This window comes from Zonotrichia albicollis, chromosome 25 (assembly GCF_047830755.1).
Source record: "Zonotrichia albicollis isolate bZonAlb1 chromosome 25, bZonAlb1.hap1, whole genome shotgun sequence".
Taxonomy (NCBI): Eukaryota; Metazoa; Chordata; class Aves; order Passeriformes; family Passerellidae; genus Zonotrichia; species Zonotrichia albicollis.
Window position 1 is genome coordinate 5,988,002 of NC_133843.1, and position 20,220 is coordinate 6,008,221.

Here is a 20,220-nt window from a genome sequence, read left to right on the forward strand (position 1 = left end):
CCCAGGATCCACAACAGCACCCCAAATCTGGCAATAGGCCCAGCACCCCATTCCATAATCCCAGTGAACCCCAAATCCCCCAGGATCTGCAGCACCCCCATGATCCCAGTGCACCCCACATCCCCCAGCACCCCAAATCCTGCAAGCACCCCCATTCCATGATCCCACTGAACCCCAAATTCCCCAGGATCTGCAGCGCCCCAAATCCTGCAGCACTCACCTCTTGATGATCCCATATCCCCCAGTACCCCCAAATCTTCATTACCCCAGCACCCCAAATCGTACAGCACCCCCATTCCATGATCCCATTGAAATTCAAATCCCCTAGGACCTTCTGCACCCCAAATCCTGCAGCACTCACCTCTTGATGATCCTATATCCCCCAGTACCCCCAAATCTTCATTACCCCAGCACCCCAAATCGCGCAGCACCCCCATCCCCAGGATCCCACTGAACCCCACATCCCCCAGCACCCCAAATCCTGCAAGCACCCCCATTCCATGATCCCACTGAAATTCAAATCCCCCAGCAACTACAGCACCCCAAATCGTGCAGCACCCACCTCTTGATGATCCCATTGCACCCCAAATCCCCCAGGATCTGCAGCACCCCAAATCCTGCAGCACTCACCTCTTGATGATCCCATATCCCCCAGTACCCCCAAATCTTCATTACCCCAGCACCCCAAATCCCCACCCCCCAAAACGGACAAGTCAGGCCACTTATGATATTTTTCTTAGAAAATCACTGATTTTAACAAAAAACCCCCACATTTTAACCCCTCCCACCCCCAGACGGGGTTCAGCTGGGGGTGTCCCCCGTGTCCCCGGGGCTGACCCCGGCGGTCACTTGGTCGCGCCGCCAGAGCTCCTCCACCAGGGCGTCCAGGACGGGGCCGACCCGGGCCAGCCCCGCGGCGCCCCCGGCCCGCAGCACCCGCAGCCCCTGCGAGCCCTCGAAGGCCTGAACGTCCCCCTCGGTCACGGCCGTGTGCGGTGCCAGGTCAAATCTGGGGTGGGGAGGGGACACAGGGTCAAGGGAAACAGCAACGCCCCGGAAAATCCCCCGAGAAACACCTGAGGTTCATGGGCAGTTGTGAACTCATCGGTGTAACCAGGTGGGAGAGTTCTCTGCCTGCCCAGGGACTGAGTGGTTTGAGATCTGGGGGTGCAAACCTGACTGGGGGGGGACACAGGGTCAAGGGAAAATAAATAAGTGGGGGTTGTGACCCAAGGAAACCCCTCCAAACCCCCTAAAATATCTATGAGAGTTGAGAGCCCATTGGTGTAATGAGAGTTGCACGTTCTCAGTATTGAGTGGTTTGGAATCTGGGGGTGCAAAGCTGACTGGGGGGGGATGCAGGGTCAAGGGAGACCTAGAAAATCCCCCCAAAACCCCCTGAAAATACTGGCAGCTGTGACCCAAAAAAAACCCCTTCAAACCCCCTAAAATATCTATGAGAGTTGAGAGCCCATCGGGGTAATGAGAGTTGCACGTTCTCAGCATTGAGTGGTTTGAAATCTGGGGGTGCAAACCTGAATGTGAGGGGGATATGGGGTCAAGGAGACACCAATACCCTGAAAAATCCCCCCCAAACCACCTAAAGAGAAATGGGGATTGTGAATCCATTGGTGCAATGAAGTGTTGTAGGTTGCTGAGATAACAAGTGCTGAGAAATATTGGGGTGCAAACCTGACTGGGGGGGATGCAGGGTCAAGGGAGACCCAGAAAATCCCCCCAAAACCCCCTGAAAATACTGGCAGCTGTGACCCAAAAAAACCCCCTCCAAACCCCCTAAAAATCAATGGGAGTTTGAAATCTGGGGGTACAAGCCTGACTGGGGGGGGGATATAGGGTTAAGGGAGACACTAACACCCCAAAAATCTCCTTTAGGGTGGCAAAACCCCCTAAAAACAAGCAGGAGCTGTGAACCCATTGGTGTAACCTTTTGTGCACATTCTCAGCCTGCTGGGATACCAAATGCTGAAAAATCTGGGGGTGCAAACCCATTTTGGGGCAGGAGGGGTCAAGGAACACCTAAAAAACCCCCAAACCCCGTGAAAATCAGTAAGAGTCAGGAATCCACCGGTGTGCCGTTCTCAGCCCCTGCCATGCCAAGCGCTGAGAGCCCCAGGGGTGCAATCCCCCCGCCATGGGGTGACCTTTGGGGACCCCCCAAAAGGATACTTGGTGCCCACGACCACCCTGACGAGGTGGTGGTCCCCGGGGCCCAGCACGCGGCCCATGAGCGCCGGCAGCTCCTCGAAGGACGCGCGGTCCGTGAAGGAGAACAGGAACAGGGCGGCGTCCGCCTCCTCCTTACAGGCCTGCAGGGCACGGGGACACCGCTCACCGCGGGGTCCTGGCGGTGTCCCCCGCCCCAAAACGCGTCCCCCAACCCAAAATGCGTCCCCCGCTCACGGGCAGCAGGTGCTCGAACTTCTTGAGCGCTCCATCCCCGCAGTCCCAGAGGTGTAGCTGGAACAGGACGGGGCGGCCGCTGCCGCGGGGCTTGGCCGGCCAGAACAGCGTAGTGGCCTCGATGCCTGCGGGGACAGCGGGACTGTCACCCCCGGGCCATACAAAGGGTCCCGTGGTGGCCGGGGTGGCCTCAATCCCTGCGGGGACAGCGGGACTGTCACCCCCCCGGGACACCCCTGGGTTATACACAGGGTCTTGTGGTGGCCGGGTGGCCTCGAACCCTGCGGGAACACCGGGACTGTCACCCCCCCGGGACACCCCGGGTTATACACAGGGTCTTGTGGGGGTCAGGGTGGCCTCGAACCCTGGGGGGACAGCGGGACTGTCACCCTCGGGACACCCCTGGGTTCTACACAGGGTCTCGTGATGGCCTCGATGCCTGCGGGGACAGCGGGACTGTCACCCTCGGCCCCTCCCCAGGGTCTCATTGTGGCCTCAATCCCTGCGGGGACAGCGGGGCTGTCACCCTCGGCCCCTCCCCAGGGTCTCGTTGTGGCCTCGATGCCTGCGGGGACGGCGGGGCTGTCACCCTCGGCCCCTCCCCAGGGTCTCGTTGTGGCCTCGATGCCTGCGGGACTGTCACCCCCGGGTCCCCCCCGGCCGTACCCAGGGTCTCGTGGTGGGCGGGGGGCGCGGGGGTTCCCCCCAGCCAGGCCACCAGCGCTGTCTTGCCGACGCCGCTCCTGCCCGCCAGGAAGAGTTTGTAGGTGACCGTGGGCACCGCCAGCGCGGGCGGCAGCGCCGGGCGCTCCAGCAGACCTGGGGAGGGGCTCGGGGTCAGGCTGGGGGGGCTCAGAGCCCGGCTGGGGGGCGCAGGGGGGGCACGCACCGAACACTCTCCGCTGGTTCTTGTGCACGATGGAGTCCAGGTAGGGGCGGCCGGCGGGGGACAGGAGCCAGCCCGGCTCCAGCGCCCAGTCCTGCTCTGCCATGGGCCCCCAAACCTGGGGGACGGCGAAGAGCCCCCCTTCCCCCACGGGGTCACTGCATGTGCAGCTTTGGGGGCTCCTTCTGACCCCACCCCAAGGTCCAGGCACCCTTCCCAGGGCCCCTAAATCCTCCATCGGGTCCCTAAAAAAACCCCCCGTGTCCCAGCATCCTCCCCAAAACTACCCATGGGGTCCCTGACACTCCTCTGTGAGGTGCCTGCGCCCCTTCCATGGGGTCTGTGCCCTCCCATGGGGTCCCTGACCCCACTCTGGGGTCCATGCACCCCTCAGTGTCCCCCCATCCCCCTCAGTGTCCCTCACGCCCCACTCTGGGGTCCCTGCTCCCCTCAGTGTTCCTCCATCCCCCTCAGTGTCCCTCATGGCCTCACTCTGGGGTCCCTGCTCCCCTCAGTGTCCCTCCATCCCCCTCAGTGTCCCTCACACCCCACACGGGGTCCCTGCCCCCCTCAGTGTCCCTCCATCCTCACAGGGTGTCCCTCACAGCCCACACGGGGTCCCTGCTCCCCTCAGTGTCCCTCCATCCTCACAGGGTGTCCCTCACACCCCACACGGGGTCCCTGCTCCCCTCAGTGTCCCTCCATCCCCCTCAGTGTCCCTCACACCCCACACGGGGTCCCTGCCCCCCTCAGTGTCCCTCCATCCTCACAGGGTGTCCCTCACAGCCCCACACGGGGTCCCTGCACTCCCCCGAGGGGTTCCCGCCACCGCCGCGGGGTCTGTGCTGCCCCCAGCTGATCCCATGCCCCCACAGCATTTAGGAGGAGGGGACCCAGCCACTTTCCCCTCCCCGCTGCCCTCCAAATTCCCCCCATGCCTTGTCTCCCACACCAATTTTCCCGTGCGGGCCCTTTAAGACGCGGCGCCGCCGCTCACCTGAGGCAGCTTCCGCCTCGTTGTGACGTCACGAAAATAGGCGGGGCGCTACGGAGACCACGCCTAGGCATAGCTGCGCGTGCGCGGTGAGTTTGGGGCACACGTGGAGTGACCCCGGCCCTGCGGATTTTGGGGGGTCCCCATCCCCACTTACTGACACCGGAATGATTTGGGGGTCCCCATCCCAAGTTACTGACACCAGAATGATTTGGGGGTCCCCATCCCAAGTTACTGACACTGCAATGATTTGGGGGTCCCCATCCCAAATTACTGACACCAGAATGATTTGGGGGTCCCTATCCCAAATTACTGACACCGGAATGATTTGGGGCTCCCCATCCCAAGTTACTGACACTGCAATGATTTGGGGGTCCCTATCCCAAATTACTGACACCAGAATGATTTGGGGGTCCCCATCCCAAGTTACTGACACTGCAATGATTTGGGGGTCCCCATCCCCAGCTGCCAGCACTGCCGGGATTTGGGGTTCCCAACTGCCAGTGTTTCCAGGCTTTGGATCTCTCCCTCATCCCTAATCACTGACACTGGAATGCTTTGGGCTCCAGCAGGTCTTGGGGTCCCAGTTTCCAGCCCCAGCAGGCTCTAGGATCCCCATCTCCATTTCCCATCTCCAACAGGCTGTGGGATTCCCAGTTCCCAGCATTGGCAGGATTTGGGGTCCTTATCACCAATTTCCAGCCCCAACTGGCTTTGGGGTCCCATTTCCCAGAGCTGGGAGGCTTTGACATCCCCGGTTACCATCTCCAGCAGTTTTGGGATCCCCATTCCCAGTTTCCATCCCTAACAGGGTTTGGAAACTGGGAATTCCAGTTCCAGTTCCCCATTCCCAGTGCTGACAGCCTTTGTGTCCCTGTCCCTAACTCCCAACCCTGGCACGACCTGGGATCCACAATTTCCAGCACAGGCAGGAGATCGGTTCCCCAGTTCCCAGCCCTAGCAGCTTTTGGGGTCCCATCCTAAACTTCCATCTCAAACAGGGTTTGGGAATCCCTGAATTCCCAGCTCCAACAGGCTCTGGGACCCCCAGTTTCCAACCCAACAGGCTTTGGGGTCCCCATCCCCAGTTTCTAGCTCCAAGAAACTTCAGTGTCCCAAATTCTGTGTCCCCCTTTGCCTCCCTCCACTCCTCCAACATCCCCTGTACAAATATTTCCCTTCTCTTAGACAAAGACCCCAAATCCCCCCTTTCACCCCCAAACTTACGGCAGCACAGCAAGAACTCCCCCTCCAAATCACTCCCACCTCTCCCCAAAAGCACCAACCATCCGTTTCTTTTCCTTTTTATTTGTTAAACCACTAAAAATTCGTTGGGAAGGGGGGGGGGGGGGAGGGACCCCCATGAACCCCCCCAAAATGTACACAAGATTTTAAATATCACCGGAATCGCTTCCCATTGCTGCTCTCGGCCCGGGAGTGACGGGGGGGACACCTGAGTGGCGGTGGGTGGGGGGACACCTCGCTCACAGCACCAGCAGCTCCCGTGGCACTCGGGGACAGGGACCCACATTTGGGGTGAATCTCTCGGAAGGAAGGGCACAGAACATGCATCTCCTGACGGGGAACCCTGGGAGGGGAACCCCGGGAGCGGGGCAGGATGGAAAGTGGGAGAGCAGCCCTGGAGGGATGCTCTGCAGGGAGAAGGACATCAAGGCGCCATCCATCCCCGGCTTTGACTCTTTTTTTTGGGGATGGATGGCAAAAAACATGCAAAGGGGACGTGGGGATCGATGGCGAAGCCTCGACCGCCTTCCCCGCGGCCATCGCGTGGAGAAGGAAAATTCCAAAATTCCACAGCTCACCCGAGGTGCTCCTGAGGTCTGGGGATTTTTTGAGGGGGGGGGGGAAAAATTGAATTTTGCTTTCCCAAATCGTTCTGGGATGAATGGGAGAGGTGGGATTTGATGAGGGGTTTATTTACAGAGGTGGAAACGCCGCGGGTGAAGCAAATCCCTCCCCGTCCCCACGCGGCTGGGATGGGATTTAAGGCTCCGACCGGCAGAAAGCTCAGTGGGGATGGAGAAGAAAAAATTCAGGAAGAAGGGACCACGTCATGGCGCTGCCGGCTTGGGGAGGGCTCCCTGGTTTGAGGGTGCTGGAGGTTGTTGACCAAAACCTGGCAGAATCTGCCCCGTTTCCCCCCCTTGGAGGGGACAGGGAAGGAGGGCTTGTCCCAGAAGGACGCACAGGTTCAATCCCTTCGGATTTGGATTTAATCTTTGCGGAAGGAGGCACGTGCAAAGATGAGGTGAAGTTACTGCATCGAGGCTGCCCTCACATTTACCAGGATCTGTCCTTTTCCCTGGAAAGCCCACCCTGCTCCCGGGCTCCAAGGGGCTGCTTCGGCCTTGAACGGGTTTGGGCCGTTCAATGAAATGAAACCTTAAAGTCTAGAAGGGAATTGGCAGCCAAATGTCTCCATTTTGGGGGAATAACAGGATTTTCAGAGTATTTCTGCTGGTCAGAGGGGATCAGGGCTGATCCCCAAGCCTGATCCAGCAGGGCAGGGAGAGGAGGGATGCTAACAATCAAGATTTTTGGCATTTTGACACAAAAAAAATGTCCTTTCCTCCTTCTTTTGGTCCTGCCTGGAGGACAGAGACGAGAGCGGCAGGTGAGAGGCAAAATAAAAAGGCATCGTGTTTGTGTTGAGCAAAGGTTGGCCGCACTGGGAGGTTCCCAGAGGGATATTGCTGTTTTCCTGACGGAGCTGAGCATGGAATTAATCAAGCTAACAGCCTCCTGCCTGCTGCAATTTAGGTTATTCCTATAAAACCACTTCTACTCACAACCCACGAGGAATTTCGGAGAGACCGAGACTCACAAACACTGAAGAGAATAAACCCAGGAGGATCCTGGCTGCAGCAGAGGAATTCCCTGGCTGCTCTCCCCGAATCCTCGGGTCCTTCCCCGCCTGTAAACACGACTGGGGTCTCACTGGGAACTGCCGGGGCAGTGCTGGAGCGTTTGCTTGGACTTTTATTGGTTTCCTGCTCCCTAATTCACAGTTTGAACGCCTGCGTGTCGGGAAGGGGCTGGGGAAGGAGGAGGAGCCGCAGGGATGGAAGGACGGGCGGCGGCCGCATTATCTCTTTGCTCGCACAAAGTACAAGGCATTTGTTTTGGGGTAATATTTGACGTTTTGTTTCTTGTCCATCAGGCCACCGAATATGATCAGCTCCCCTCGGCCTTGCACCACCGTGTGTAAACTGGTCTCGGGCGGCCCCACCACGGAGCTGCTGTTGAACACTTTCCACTTGACTCGTCCCTGCTCCTTGGTGTCCTTAATGTCCAGCACGTACATCTGCATGGGCTTGCAGTTCATGCTCTGGTACAGCGGCTTGCCCACGTTCAGCGACTGCGGCGGGTGGTGCCCGAGGCGCCGGGCGATGGGGGGCAGCGAGTGCCCCTCGCCCTGGGTGCTGCTGGGCCGCGCGGAGCCCGGCTCGGCGCCCGGGGAGCCCGGGGACGAGGCCAGGGGAGGGCTGAGCGCGGCCGAGGCCGAGGCGGCTTTGGAGGAGAGGGCTTTGACGGCCTCGAGGCTGCGGCGGAGCGCGCCGGGGGACACGGCCCCGGGCAGGGCGGCGTGGGGCGGGGTGTGGATGCCGTTGGTGTGCTCCGGGGGGTTCCGCGGGCCCGCTGTCCTGCCCTCCGCGCCGTCCAGCTGGCACAGGAGGGACGTGGGCTTCTGCTCCCAGCCCAGCTCCACGGAGGCCAGCCGCAGATCCCTCTGCTCCGGCAGCGAGCCCCGGCGCGGCGCCAGGGCCGGGCCCACCTTGAGGTCGAATCCCTCGGCGGCCGAGGGGGTGCTGGGGGACAGGGCCTGCACGGGGCTGTCCAGGGAGGCCCCGCCGGGCGGCGCCGCTCCGGGTGACACCGTGCCGCCGTTGAGCACCGGGGAACTGTCCCCTCTGGCCGGGGACAGGCTGCCCTCCCGCGAGCCCGACGGCGTCTGCCTGCGGGGCCGCAGGGTGCCCCAGCGGCCGTTGACGCAGGGAGCCTCGTCCGTGTTCCTGACGGGGGACTGGGAGCGGAATTCCCGCGTCTCGGGCACCAGGGCGGGCGGTGTGGCGCTGATCGGGGACGGGCGGGAGTTGAGGCTGGGGCTCAGCGGGGCTCTCCCGCTGGGAGCTTGGCTGAAGACCACGACGCACTGCCCCACCTGAGGGAGAGCAGGGAACAGACATCAGGAGGAGCCTGGGTGCTGGGGAGAAGAGGTTACAGAGCATTTTGGGCAGGGGTAGGTGTGAGGGAGCAGGGAGCCCCGTGTCCGTACCCTGCAGGCAGGATGGCACCACAGCTCCGGGGCTCCGTGGTCCTCGTTCTCCACCTTGAGCGGCTGCCACGTCCAGGGGTTGGCCTGCATGTGCAGCAACCAGGCGTCTTTGAACAGCTGGGGAGGGAAGGGTCACACATTCAGGAGTCTGGGCTGGCATTCAGGAGCCCAGGCTGAGATTCAGAAGCCCTGGCTGAGTTTTAGGAGCCCAGGCTGAGATTCAGGAGCCCAGGCTGAGATTCAGGAGCCCAGGCTGAGATTCAGGAGCCCTGGCTGAGTTTTAGGAGCCCAGGCTGAGATTCAGGAGCCCAGGCTGAGATTCAGGAGCCCTGACTGAGTTTTAGAAGCCCCGGCTGAGATTCAGGAGCCCAGGCTGAGATTCAGGAGCCCAGGCTGAGATTCAGGAGCCCCTGCTGAGTTTTAGGAGCCCAGGCTGAGATTCAGGAGCCCAGGCTGAGATTCAGGAGCCCTGACTGAGTTTTAGAAGCCCAGGCTGAGATTCAGAAGCCCAGGCTGAGTTTTAACCCAGTTTGCTGCTGGGCTCAGCCCATCAGGGCCATGGTGGGAGCGGTGCTTTGCTGCTGCAGGCAGAAGATGCTGACCCAGAGTTAATCACCCATGAGTGACTACATCCCACTATGGCCATGGATAAATCCCTTCATTGCCATCTGCTATCCCTGTACAAAGTCAGGGCTCATCCTGACGAGCCTCAGTGAACCCAGGGAGCTGCTCAGAGAGCGCCTGGGGTGATTTTTATTAATTAAAGCAGCTCCAACAGCAGCTAAACAGCTTCTCTGGAAAATCAACCAGGTGGGTGCCCAGACTTGAGGAATAAAATGCCACCAACGTGCAGAGTCCCCCCATCCCAAACGCAGCCCCAGGTGCCAGGGGGATGGTGATGTCCCTGCTCCCCAGGTACTCACTGCATTGGGACCCCCGCAGCCTCCCAGGATCAAAATGGTCTCATTGTCTATCACGATCTGCAGGGGACAAAACAGAGTTTCAGCCCGGGAAGGATTTTTGGCCAGGCCTCCAAGGGCAGACACAGGCAGGTTCTCACTGCATGGGCGTTGCTGGGGTCTGTGTGCCCAGGATGAGGACAGAGCGGGATGCAGGGCTCATCCCACCCCTTGTCCCACACCAGTTCCTCTCTCCAAGGAGAGCCATCACCCTTTCCCAAGGCTCCAGGGCCCCGACACCCCTGTGCAAAGGAGGGGAGGGTGGAAGGATTGTTTGGGAGGGCAGGTGTGGCAGCAGTGTCCGACCAGTGCTGCTGCTGGGTGAGGGATCCCCATGGGCTCCATTCCCAGGGCATGGAAGGAACATTCCAGCACGAGCCATCCGAGCCCTGCTGGGACCAGCCCCTCTCTGGGGATCACTGAGCATCCCAGATGGGGACAGCTGCCTCAGGCCAGGTGACAGCCATGAGCTCCCTGCCCAGCAGGTGCTGCTGGAGCAGGAGCAATCCTGGGATCAGGAGAGAGGAGCAGTCACGAGGGCCTGGAGCCAAACCAGGCTGTGCTGCCTCTCCACTGATCTGAGGTGCCACAGGGCACGAGTGGGGTAAAGCAGGGATGTTTTCATTACAGTTCTGAGTCACTGGGGGAGAGGGCCTGGCGGGCAAGGGCCCCACAGATAACCTGGGAGGGAATGGATGAATGAATGAATGAATGAATGGATGAATGAATGAATGGATGAATGAATGAATGAATGAATGAATGAATGAATGAATGAATGAATGAATGAACGAATGGACGAATGGACGAATGAATGAATGGATGGATGGATGGATGGATGGATGGATGGATGGATGGATGGATGGATGAATGGATGGATGAATGGATGGATGGATGGATGAATGGATGGATGAGTGGATGAAGCTGTGGAGGGGGAGCCAGGCTGTGCCTGCTTCCCTCTGGCTCAGCTCACCTGGGACTGGCCCCCGCGCGGGTGAGGGCTGGGCCCCGAGATGCTGGGCTTGGACCAAGCCCACTGCTCCAGATCCAGCACCCACACGTCGTTGCTCCTGCAGGGATGAGACAACAAGGGCTGAGGACACAACCAGAGATGTGGAACTCGGGTTCAGGGCTGGGTTTTATGGCAGAATTGGGATTTTTGTAGGTTGGTGCTTGGGATTTGCTGCGAGAGGTGAAGGGTGTGCTAAGGCAGCAGGCAGACCCCAGAATCCTGCAGAAAATTCCTTGTGGGCGATCCCAAGACCATCCCAACCCCCTCGTGGCTCACATGGGTTATTGTCAGTCACCCTGCCCCCAAACTTACATCTGTCGGGATCCAAGGGAGCCCCCAAAAACGATCATTTTGTCCTCGATGACACAGGAGGAGTGTCCTGCCATGGGAGGGGGGCCGTGGGTGGTCATGATGCAGTTCCACCTGGGAACAGAGGCAGGAACACATGCCCCAGTGAAGGAAATGCCAAACAAAAAATCCCAAAGGCCTGCAAAGTCCTCAAGAACGTGTAATGGAGGAAAACCACAGGGAAAACCTCCAAATATCCAAATAGCAACTCAACTAATTAGAAATCCCAATGTGCTAAACATTTTTAAGGCATGACCAAGTCTCATGGCCAACTTGGGAACATCTCCCCTTCCAATTAAGTTTGCCTCAAATTCTTTCCAAGAGAATTGGAAATCTTAATTACAGAGTTGTAATGACACTGCCCAAAGTGCTCTGGATAATTGATACTTTGGAGGATGAAAAGTTCTCAGCACAAGAGGAGCAGGAACCTTCTCTTTGATACAGCATTCTCCTTTTCACACACACCATCAGCGAGAAAGCTGAGTCTAAAATCAGCCAAACAGTGTTTAAAGGGAAAAGGAAAATTCCTGCCAGTTCCATGGACACTGCTGGATGCTCCAGTCCCGGAGCTGTAAAGGCAGAGGTTGAAATGATGGAGAAATCTGATTTATCACATCTCCCCGAGGGAGCTGACTTTTGGATCATCACTGAAAACAAGACCTCCAGCACTTCAGGCTTATCTCAGTAACACCTCAGTGCTCCCAGCCAAAGTGATAAGGCACATAAAACACCCAGGCTTCCCACCTGGATGGGGATGCTCAGGAAGCCTGGAATATTTAGGTACAAGTCCAGAACCAGTCAGCAACAGCACCCACGAGCTGCTTGGCAGCACCCTGTCCTCAGCTCTGCTGTGCTTGTGTGGCTTTTTTTGTGTTTCAGAAAGAGCATTAGAGACACACCTGGGAAACCAGGACCACGCACAGCTTCCCAGGCATTCCTCCAGCTGCATTCCAGAGCCATTTCTCCAGGATCAAAGCCTGCTCTTACCAGTTTTTGGAGGGGGAGTACGTGTGGATCTCATCGAAGAACCTCTCGGGCTGGTGCAGGGGGTAAGGGCTCGGCCTGGTCCAGCCCCCAAAAAGCACCAGCAAGTCCTTGTAGACCACCAGCGTGGCCCCAGCCTTGGGAGAGGGGTAGGAACCTGGCAGGGAGGGAGGAGAAGTTAGGAAAAATCATGTTTGAACACAAGCCCCTAACTCTGCATCATTTCTTCAGTGCCACAATGTGGAGACTCCACCTTTCTGAAAAAAAAATGAAAATAACAGAAAAGAAAGAAAAAAAAAAAAAAAAAGAAAAAAAGGCAAAATTAGAGCTGGGAGCCTGGGAAGAAAACTCCTGCCAATTTGTGTCATGGTAATTAGTAGGAGCCTGAAAGCACATCTCAAACACAGCAAAACATCTGTCACTCACTGGCAGGAAATTGCCGGTTTTCCAGCGATCCCTCCAAATTATTGCTTTAGCGCCGAATAAAAGCAATAATTACCTCCAAATACCTCCTAAGTCTCTCCCTGAGGAGGGAGGGAGAAGGGAGACAACTCCAAGGCACCCCGAGTGGCTCGTGCAGATGTGTGGGGTGCTCACAAGTGGCAGCACCCACTGAACCCCGGGTCTGAGAGGAAGCCCTGAACTGTGAATGAATTAATTCCTCCAGTCTGCAGGATGCAGTGCTGCTCTAAAAATCGTGGAAAACCTTTTTGTGGGGCCTGTTTGAGGTTCAAAGGGCTCTGCAGGGACCAGAGGCCTCCTGAGCAGGACCTGCACAAGGACAAGGTGATCTCTTGGGCTCGGTGCTGTTGGGATTTGCTGTGCTCAGACGGTTCCATGGATCCTGAGGGCTTTCCTGAGCTCACCTCTCACCTACTGCTGCCCCTGGCCACCAAATCCCTGAGAAGCTGCAGCTGCCCCATCCCTGGAAGTGTCCAAGGCCAGGCTGGATGGGACTTGGAGCAACCTGAAGGTGTCCCTGCCCATGGCAGGGGGTGGAATGGGATGAGCTTTAAGGTCCCTTCCAACCCAAACCATTCTGGGATTCTGTGATTCCTGTGGAAGATGTCCCTGTCCCTGGAAGGAGGGTGGAATTAGATGAGCTTTAAGCTCCTCCCAACCCAAACCACTCTGGGATTTTATGCTTCTTAACCCGCTCAGAGCAGGAGCAGCCTCAGTGCAAGAAACCTGTTGGCAAGAGCAACTATCAAAGGATTCGATTCCTTTGAATTTATGTTGGGAAATCAGACACTGCAAAAGCCCAGTCCCTGCCTGGCCCTGGAGCCAGAGCTGCTGTGTCTGTGTCAGCACCCTGCCGATGTGTGAGGTGCTGAGCTGCTTCCCAGAACAGCTAAAACCTCTGCAGGGCCTGACTCTGGGCATCTCCTTCCCCATGGTGGCCACCAGCACCTGGCACATTGCTCCAGCTCCACAGCCACTCCTGGCAGTTCATCCTTCATTCCCATCCCAGCACTGCTCCAGCTCCACAGCCTCCCCTTCCAGTTCATCCCCATCCCAGCACTGCTCCAGCTCCACAGCCATCCCTGGCAGTCCATCCTGGCATCCCCAGCACTGCTCCATCTCCACAGCCATCCCTGGCAGTCCATCCTGGCATCCCCAGCACTGCTCCAGCTCCACAGCCACCCCTGGCAGTTCATCCTTCATTCCCATCCCAGCACTGCTCCACCTCCACATCCACCCCTGGCAGTTCATCCCCAGCACTGCTCCATCTCCACAGCCATCCCTGGCAGTCCATCCTGGCATCCCCAGCACTGCTCCAGCTCCACGGCCACCCCTGGCAGTCCATCCTGGCATCCCCAGCCCAGCCCACAGCTCTGAGCCCACTAACAGAGCAGCTCAAGGGCACGGCTCACACGTGGCCCCCTCTCTGAAGCAGCCGATGCTCCCACCTGGCCCCCGTCCCCTCCCCTGTCCCAGCAGGACTCAGAGGCACAATTTTAGCAGGGAATGACACCCAGAACAGACTATTTTTAAAAGAAACCGGAGCAGCTATTTCAGGATGTTGCAGCTGAGGGAAGCAATTCTGTCACGATGGGTTCCAGGTGCTGGGAGGGAAGAGCCCAAAGCAGCCCTGGCCTGATGCAGAGATGGCCACGGTGTCCCTGAGCCCTTCCCCAGGGACAGAGAGTTCTGCTGCCCTCAGCCTCATGGAGATGAGGGAAAAATGGGAATAAAGCTCTGCAGAAGCATTTAATGCAAGGTAATGCGTGGCCAGAGCTGTAGCAAGGTCTCTGTGAGGACGAGATGTCAGTGAGGGTCACATTTGTACTCCTTGTTCCTGAATTCCAGTTTTCCTGGCTCGTTCCATGTGTGCAATTCATTAACCCACACCAGCAGGTTTCCAGCCTAAATAATTCCTAGGCAGTGCAGAAAGTTTTTCTCCTAAGCCTGGCACCACAATAAAACATTCGTACCAGAACTTGTGAATCCCAGCCGGGTGATATTGCCAGAGATGCCACAAGGTGCTGGGGTTAAATTGGGTTATTTTTAAACCAAAAGGGGCAGCAAGAGTCATTCCAGGATGGAAAAACATTGGCACCTTGCTCAGAAAGGTCTGGGATGGAGCAGTGAGTGAGGAAAGTCACCCTCCCACTGCTGTAACCTGAAGGTCAACCCCGGCCTGAGCCAAGGAGACAATTCTCAAGTGAGTCAGTGCCGTGCAAACAGCCCAGGGCAGAGGCCAGCCCCGGTTTTTCAGGAAGCTTTGCTGTTATTGGACATTGTACGGATGTAAATGAGCTGAGTTTCATTCTGCAAGGCAGGAAAACTCTGCATTTTACAAGTCAAAGAAGTGCTGGGCCTCTCAAAGCCTCTTCCAACAGCAAAACTGGGCTATCTGTGGATGCTCTCCACAAATGAGATGCACCACAAGCATCTCCAGGATCTTGTGCTGGAGCAGGAATGTGTGGAAATCTGGAGAATGAATGCTGTTTATCCCTAAAGCAGGGGAGAGCTGCTGGGTCCTCAGGAAGGGCAGGAACATCCCCAGGGAGCTGCTGGAAGGGGAAGGCGGCGCAGCTCCGTGAGCTCAGGCCTCAGGCATGCGGAGCAGCCCGGCCAGAGGGACATCAAAGGGACCGAGGACCTGCTCAAAGTCCAGCCCTCTGAGGATGTGGGAGGTGGGAGCGGCCCTTCAAAGGCTCCCAGGAACACAGGGGATCCTCTCTGGGACAGCACACGGGCTGAGGAGCCATCAAAACTTCATTAATGAATTGTACTGGGTCCCACCGGTCACAGTGGGGAACTGCTGCCATCCTGAGCCCCCCACCCCAGTAACACCACCCAGGCCAAAATCCAGGTTTTCCTTCCATAACAACACCCAGGTTATCCCTCCACAACACCACCCAGGCCAAAATCCAGGTTTATCCCTCCATAACACCATCCAGGTTATCCCTCCACAACATTACCCAACCCAACATCCACATTATCCCTCCATAACACCATCCAGGTTATCCCTCCATAACACCATCCAGGTTATCCCTCCACAACATTACCCAAGCCAACATCCAGGTTATCCCTCCGTAACACCACCCAGGTGATCAGCCCATAACACCATTCGGATTATCCCTCCACATCACCATCCAGCCCAACATCCAAGTTATCCTTCCATAACATCACCCAGCCCAAAATCCAGGTTATTCCTCCATAACATCACCCAGGTTATTCCTCCATAACACCATCCAGATTATCCTTCCATAACACCATCCAGCCCAAAATCCAGGTTATTCCTCCATAACATCATCCAGCCCAACATCCAAGTTATCCTTCCATAACATCACCCAGCCCAAAATCCAGGTTATCCCTCCATAACATCACCCAAGTTATCCCTCCATAACACCATCCAGGTTATCAGCCCCTAACACCATCCAGGTTATTCCTCCATAACCCCATCCAGGTTATCCCTCCACATCACCATCCAGCCCAACATCCAAGTCATCCTTCCATAACATCACCCAGCCCAAAATCCAGGTTATTCCTCCATAACCCCATCCAGGTTATCCTTCCATAACACCATCCAGCCCAAAATCCAGGTTATTCCTCCATAACATCACTCAGGTTATCCTTCCATAACACCATCCAGCCCAATATTCAGGTTATCCCTCCACATCACCATCCAGGTTATCCCTCCATAACACCATCCAGCCCAACATCCAAGTTATCCTTCCATAACATCACCCAGCCCAAAATCCAGGTTATCCCTCCACATCACCATCCAGCCCAACACCCAGGTTATCCTTGCTGGGGAAAAAGGCTGGAGCAGGCTGAGGGTGCAGCTCAGCTCACTCCAAGCACAGCAGGCTCCATCCCTGCACAGCTGACGCTGTTCTTTCAGCTGGGATGGGGAGCTAAAAGCTGGGCTGAGCTATTTTTTTCCCAGCTGATGGATTTTCCTGGCTCGCAAAGCCAAAAAACCAACCAACCAAAGATCTCTGGCTTCCAGAGATGTTTGGAAAAGAAATGCCAGCCTCTGATTGCTCCCGACACGAGCTCTGGGTGTTTTATCTGTGTTGGATCTGTCCTTATAAGCAGTTTTTCAAGCCCAGTTATCCAGCCCTCTAAAGCCACCGGAGCCGCACACGCGGAGATTAACGGGAACAAAGGAAAAGCCTGGCTTGAAGGGCACGTGGGACACAGAGTGCCAGATCAGCCCTGTACCTCTGGAAAGAACAGCCCTGAGAGACTCCAAAACCCAGCTGGAGTGGGGAACAGCAATGCTCACCCCGTGGTTATCTGCTGGGACTGCCCAGGTGGAAGGATGGGCTCAGCTCCATCGATGGGGTTTGGGGAATGTTCCACAGGAAGGGCTGGAGCAGATCTGCTCTGACCCAGGGGGGAGGGAACACATGGAAGAGTTGTGCCAAGGGGATTGGTACTGAGGAGCTTTAATTCTGGAGAAGGATGGGATGGGAGCTGCAGCCAGGAGCTGTTTTTGCTGGATCTGGTGGATCCTGCAGGGAGCTGACATTGTGGCTGATTGGGTTTCCATGGAACACCTGGATAACCACAGCCATGTGTCCCACGTCAAAGCTGGCAAATTAAAGGGAGCTGCTCCAGCACCCCGTGGAGTTCAAGGTGCAAAGGAATTCAAGCTCCCAGGTTCAACAGGCACCTGCAATCTGCACTCCAGAGGTACAGGGAGCCATCCCTGGGGAGGGCTCAGGGCCGTCCTTTCACAGGAATCCTGGAATGGTTTGGGTTGGAAGGGACCTTAAAGCTCATCCCATGGGCAGGGACACCTTTCACTATTCCAGAGCGCTCCCAGCCCTGTCCAGCCTGGCCTTGGACACTTCTACCCAAGGCAGGATGGTGGTGCCCGTTTGTTTGGCACTCTGAGTTGTCCCAAACTGGATCCAGCCCTGCCCACCACGAATTTTGTGTTTCCATGCTCTGGCAGCAGCACAGCCACCTCCAGGGGCTGCTTTTTAGTCTGGCTGGTTTTTCAAATCGTAGTTTCCAGCCTGGAACCCTCATCCACCCCTGACTACATCCCATCCCACACAGCTCCATCCCAAACTTGTGTGACAGTGTGAAATCCCCAAATCTTTCCCCTTCAACCAGAAGCAAAACCAGAGAAGGAAAAAACAAAGAATCCCTCTGCTTCCCAGGCCAGCAGGGGTTTTTCCACAGCAGTCAGCAGATTCCCTGCCAAGTTTCCCAAAGGGAAGAGGACAAGCTGGTGAGCAGCAGTCCAGAGGCCAGAAGAGAATGAGCATCCCAGCAAGCCCAGCAGGAGCACTGGATCTGGGAGATGCCAAAGGAGCACTCCCATGGGAAGAGCAGAAGAGCAGACATCCCTGCTGCACACCCACTCACTCCCAAAGTCAAACCCAACACTGAGCACTCTGCTCAGCTGCCTCTGATCCAGCATTTGACATTCACCTGTTTTTAATCCCAAAATGTCTAAAACAGAACACTGGGATTACAAACATGTTCTAGACTAGTTCTGACCAGGCCTGCCTAAACCTTAGAGCCTCTAAAAGCCACAGAAGTATCATCTTCTCTTACCAAAACCACAGGCAATTTAGTGTTCCCTTCCAGAAAAACCCCAAATTCCATGCTGGGAAGCAGACAGGAATTCAGCCTTGCAGGAGTCTTAAGGAAAAACCAAACAAATCTCTGCAGGATTTGCCTCCTCAGCACAGAGACAAAACCTCTGCAGACACAAATAACCTCTTGGGAAGGAACTGAGGGAATATCCTGAGTTTATCTGCAACCTCTTGGGAAGGAACTGGGGGAATATCCTGAGTTTATCTGCAATTTTTGGGGGGCAGATCAGCGACCCCCGATGCTGACACGCAGACAGAATTGCCAGTGTGGGATTCCCACCCTGCAGAGACTGGGAACTGTGGTACAAGCCCAGTCAAACCCCGTTGTGGAAGCCAAGTTTGGTTTCTCGCAATCTCAGGGAGGTGCAGGCAGAGGCCCCGGGGAGGATCAGTCACCCCCACGCTGTTGCAAGGTGCCCGTGGGTATTTTTTTAACCCCGGCACTCCGAGGTGCTGCCGCTCTGATAAATCCATGAACAAGGAGAGGCAGTGCCCTCTGAACCCCGTGCAACTGGATTTACTGAGTCACTCTGTGCTAATGCCTGGCAAAAATGTCCTCATGCAGCATTGAGCAAACAATGGCGAGATAACCGCGCCTGAACGCCGCGGGCTCGGCTCTTATCTCCCAACAGCCCCGGACGGGATCGCCGCAATTCCTGCCGCAATTCCTGCAGCTGCACTGCGGGAGAGGCTTTACTGGGATACACCCTGGCCCTCTCCCTGGCAGCAGTGCCCCGAGGTGCTGGGAGCTCCGAGGGGTGAGGTCACCCTCAGCAACCATCCTTTGGGAAAGGAGGATTTGGGAAAGGCAGCCGTCCTTTGGGAAAGGCAACCATCCTTTGGGAAAGGAGGATTTGGGAAAGGCAAGTGTCCTTTTGGAAAGGAGGATTTGGGAAAGGCAGATTTTGGAAAGGCAAGTGTCCTTTTGGAAAGGAGGATTTGGGAAAGGCAATCATCCTTTGGGAAAGGCAACCATCCTTTGGGAAAGGCAACCATCCTTTGGGAAAGGCAGATTTGGGAAAGGCAACCATCCTTTGGGAAAGGAGGATTTGGGAAAGGCAACTGTCCTTTGGGAAAGGCGGATTTGGGAAAGGCAACGTTCCTTTGGGAAAGGAGGATTTGGGAAAGGCAATCATCCTTTGGGAAAGGAGGATTTGGGAAAGGCAATGTTCCTTTGGGAAAGGAGGATTTGGGAAAGGCAACTGTCCTTTGGGAAAGGCAGATTGGGGAAAGGCAGATTTGGGAAAGGCAGATTTGGGAAAGGCCATTGTCCTTTCGGAAAGGAGGATTTGGGAAAGGCAACCGTCCTTTGGGAGAGGCGGATTTGGGAAAGGAGGATTTGGGAAAGGCAGCCGTCCTTTGGGAAAGGCAACCATCCTTTGGGAGAGGCGGATTTGGGAAAGGAGGATTTGGGAAAGGCAGCCGTCCTTTGGGAAAGGCAACCATCCTTTGGGAAAGGAGGATTTGGGAAAGGCAAGTGTCCTTTTGGAAAGGAGGATTTGGGAAAGGCAGATTTGGGAAAGGCAAGTGTCCTTTTGGAAAGGAGGATTTGGGAAAGGCAATCATCCTTTGGGAAAGGCAACCATCCTTTGGGAAAGGAGGATTTGGGAAAGGCAGCTGTCCTTTGGGAAAGGTGGATTTGGGAAAGGAAACCTTCCTTTAGGAAAGGCAGATTTGGGAAAGGCCATTGTCCTTTGGGAAAGGCAGATTTGGGAAAGGCAAGTGTCCTTTTGGAAAGGAGGATTTGGGAAGGGCAGCTGTCCTTTGGGAAAGCAGATTTGGGAAGGGCAGCCATCCTTTGGTAAAGGAGGATTTGGGAAAGGCAGCAGTCCTTTGGGAAAGGAGGATTTGGGAAAGGCAGATTTGGGAAGGGCAGCCATCCTTTGGGAAAGGAGGATTTGGGAAGGGCAGCCATCCTTTGGGAAAGGAGGATTTGGGAAAGGAGGATTTGGGAAAGGTGGATTTGGGAAGGGCAGCCATCCTTTGGGAAAGGCAGATTTGGCCCCGCACGGGAGCTGCTCTTGCAAAAGCCTCTGTTCCCTCTCTCCGTGGGTGGAATCCCCAGCATCCACCTCGCCCTGCTTCCACGCTGCTGGTTTTGTTCCCCCTGCAGTGACGCTGCCCCGCAGACTCCCCTGGTGATTTCACAGCCTGACGCCTCCCCAGATCGGCCCCTGAGCAACTGCAGAGCTCAGCGCTCCCAGAAGGGCTGAGCAGCTCCTGCAGCTCATGCTCCTGGAGCTGGGAACTGGGC

The 20,220-nt window shown here is 56.4% G+C and overlaps 2 protein-coding genes across 6 annotated transcripts in view; both read right to left on the minus strand.

Moving 5' to 3' along the window:
• Positions 1-728: 728 nt before the first annotated feature.
• Positions 729-4,390, minus strand: CPLANE2 (ciliogenesis and planar polarity effector complex subunit 2). Of its 5 annotated transcripts, none has more exons than XM_074558519.1 (6): positions 4,305-4,371; positions 3,311-3,448; positions 3,088-3,240; positions 2,422-2,546; positions 2,188-2,327; positions 729-1,009 (listed from the first exon to the last, which is right to left on the minus strand). In XM_074558519.1, exons 2-6 carry the CDS (start codon positions 3,411-3,413, stop codon positions 802-804), a joined length of 729 nt encoding a protein of 242 aa, XP_074414620.1. In that variant the 5' UTR covers positions 3,414-3,448; positions 4,305-4,371; the 3' UTR covers positions 729-801. The 5 variants fall into 5 exon arrangements, with proteins under 5 accessions (XP_074414620.1, XP_074414621.1, XP_074414623.1 ...); XM_074558520.1 differs by having other exon boundaries at positions 3,311-3,425; positions 4,305-4,346; XM_074558522.1 differs by lacking the exon at positions 2,422-2,546 and having other exon boundaries at positions 3,311-3,425; positions 4,305-4,390.
• Positions 4,391-6,158: 1,768 nt separating this feature from the next.
• The window catches only part of FBXO42 (F-box protein 42), a 63,484-nt gene continuing 49,422 nt past the window's right edge, over positions 6,159-20,220 (minus strand). Inside the window, exons 5-10 of the mRNA XM_074558582.1 lie at positions 11,902-12,055; positions 10,879-10,989; positions 10,528-10,624; positions 9,522-9,578; positions 8,599-8,715; positions 6,159-8,484 (exon numbers count right to left, since the gene is read on the minus strand). Coding sequence (XP_074414683.1) covers positions 7,408-8,484; positions 8,599-8,715; positions 9,522-9,578; positions 10,528-10,624; positions 10,879-10,989; positions 11,902-12,055 — 1,613 coding nt within the window. The 3' untranslated portion in view covers positions 6,159-7,407. The remainder of the gene's footprint in view (positions 8,485-8,598; positions 8,716-9,521; positions 9,579-10,527; positions 10,625-10,878; positions 10,990-11,901; positions 12,056-20,220) is intronic.

Excerpts from the sequence above, each read along its gene's own strand:
- CPLANE2 (XM_074558518.1), bottom strand. The coding sequence starts at position 3,545 with ATGGAGGATTTAGGGGCCCTGGGAAGGGTGCCTGGACCTTGGGGTGGG. Across the intron at positions 3,241-3,310 it reads GAACCAGCGGAGAGTGTTCG|GTCTGCTGGAGCGCCCGGCG; the intron begins GTGCGTGCCCCC and ends GCCCCTCCCCAG. Across the intron at positions 2,547-3,087 it reads CGCCCACCACGAGACCCTGG|GCATCGAGGCCACTACGCTG; the intron begins GTACGGCCGGGG and ends CTGTCCCCGCAG.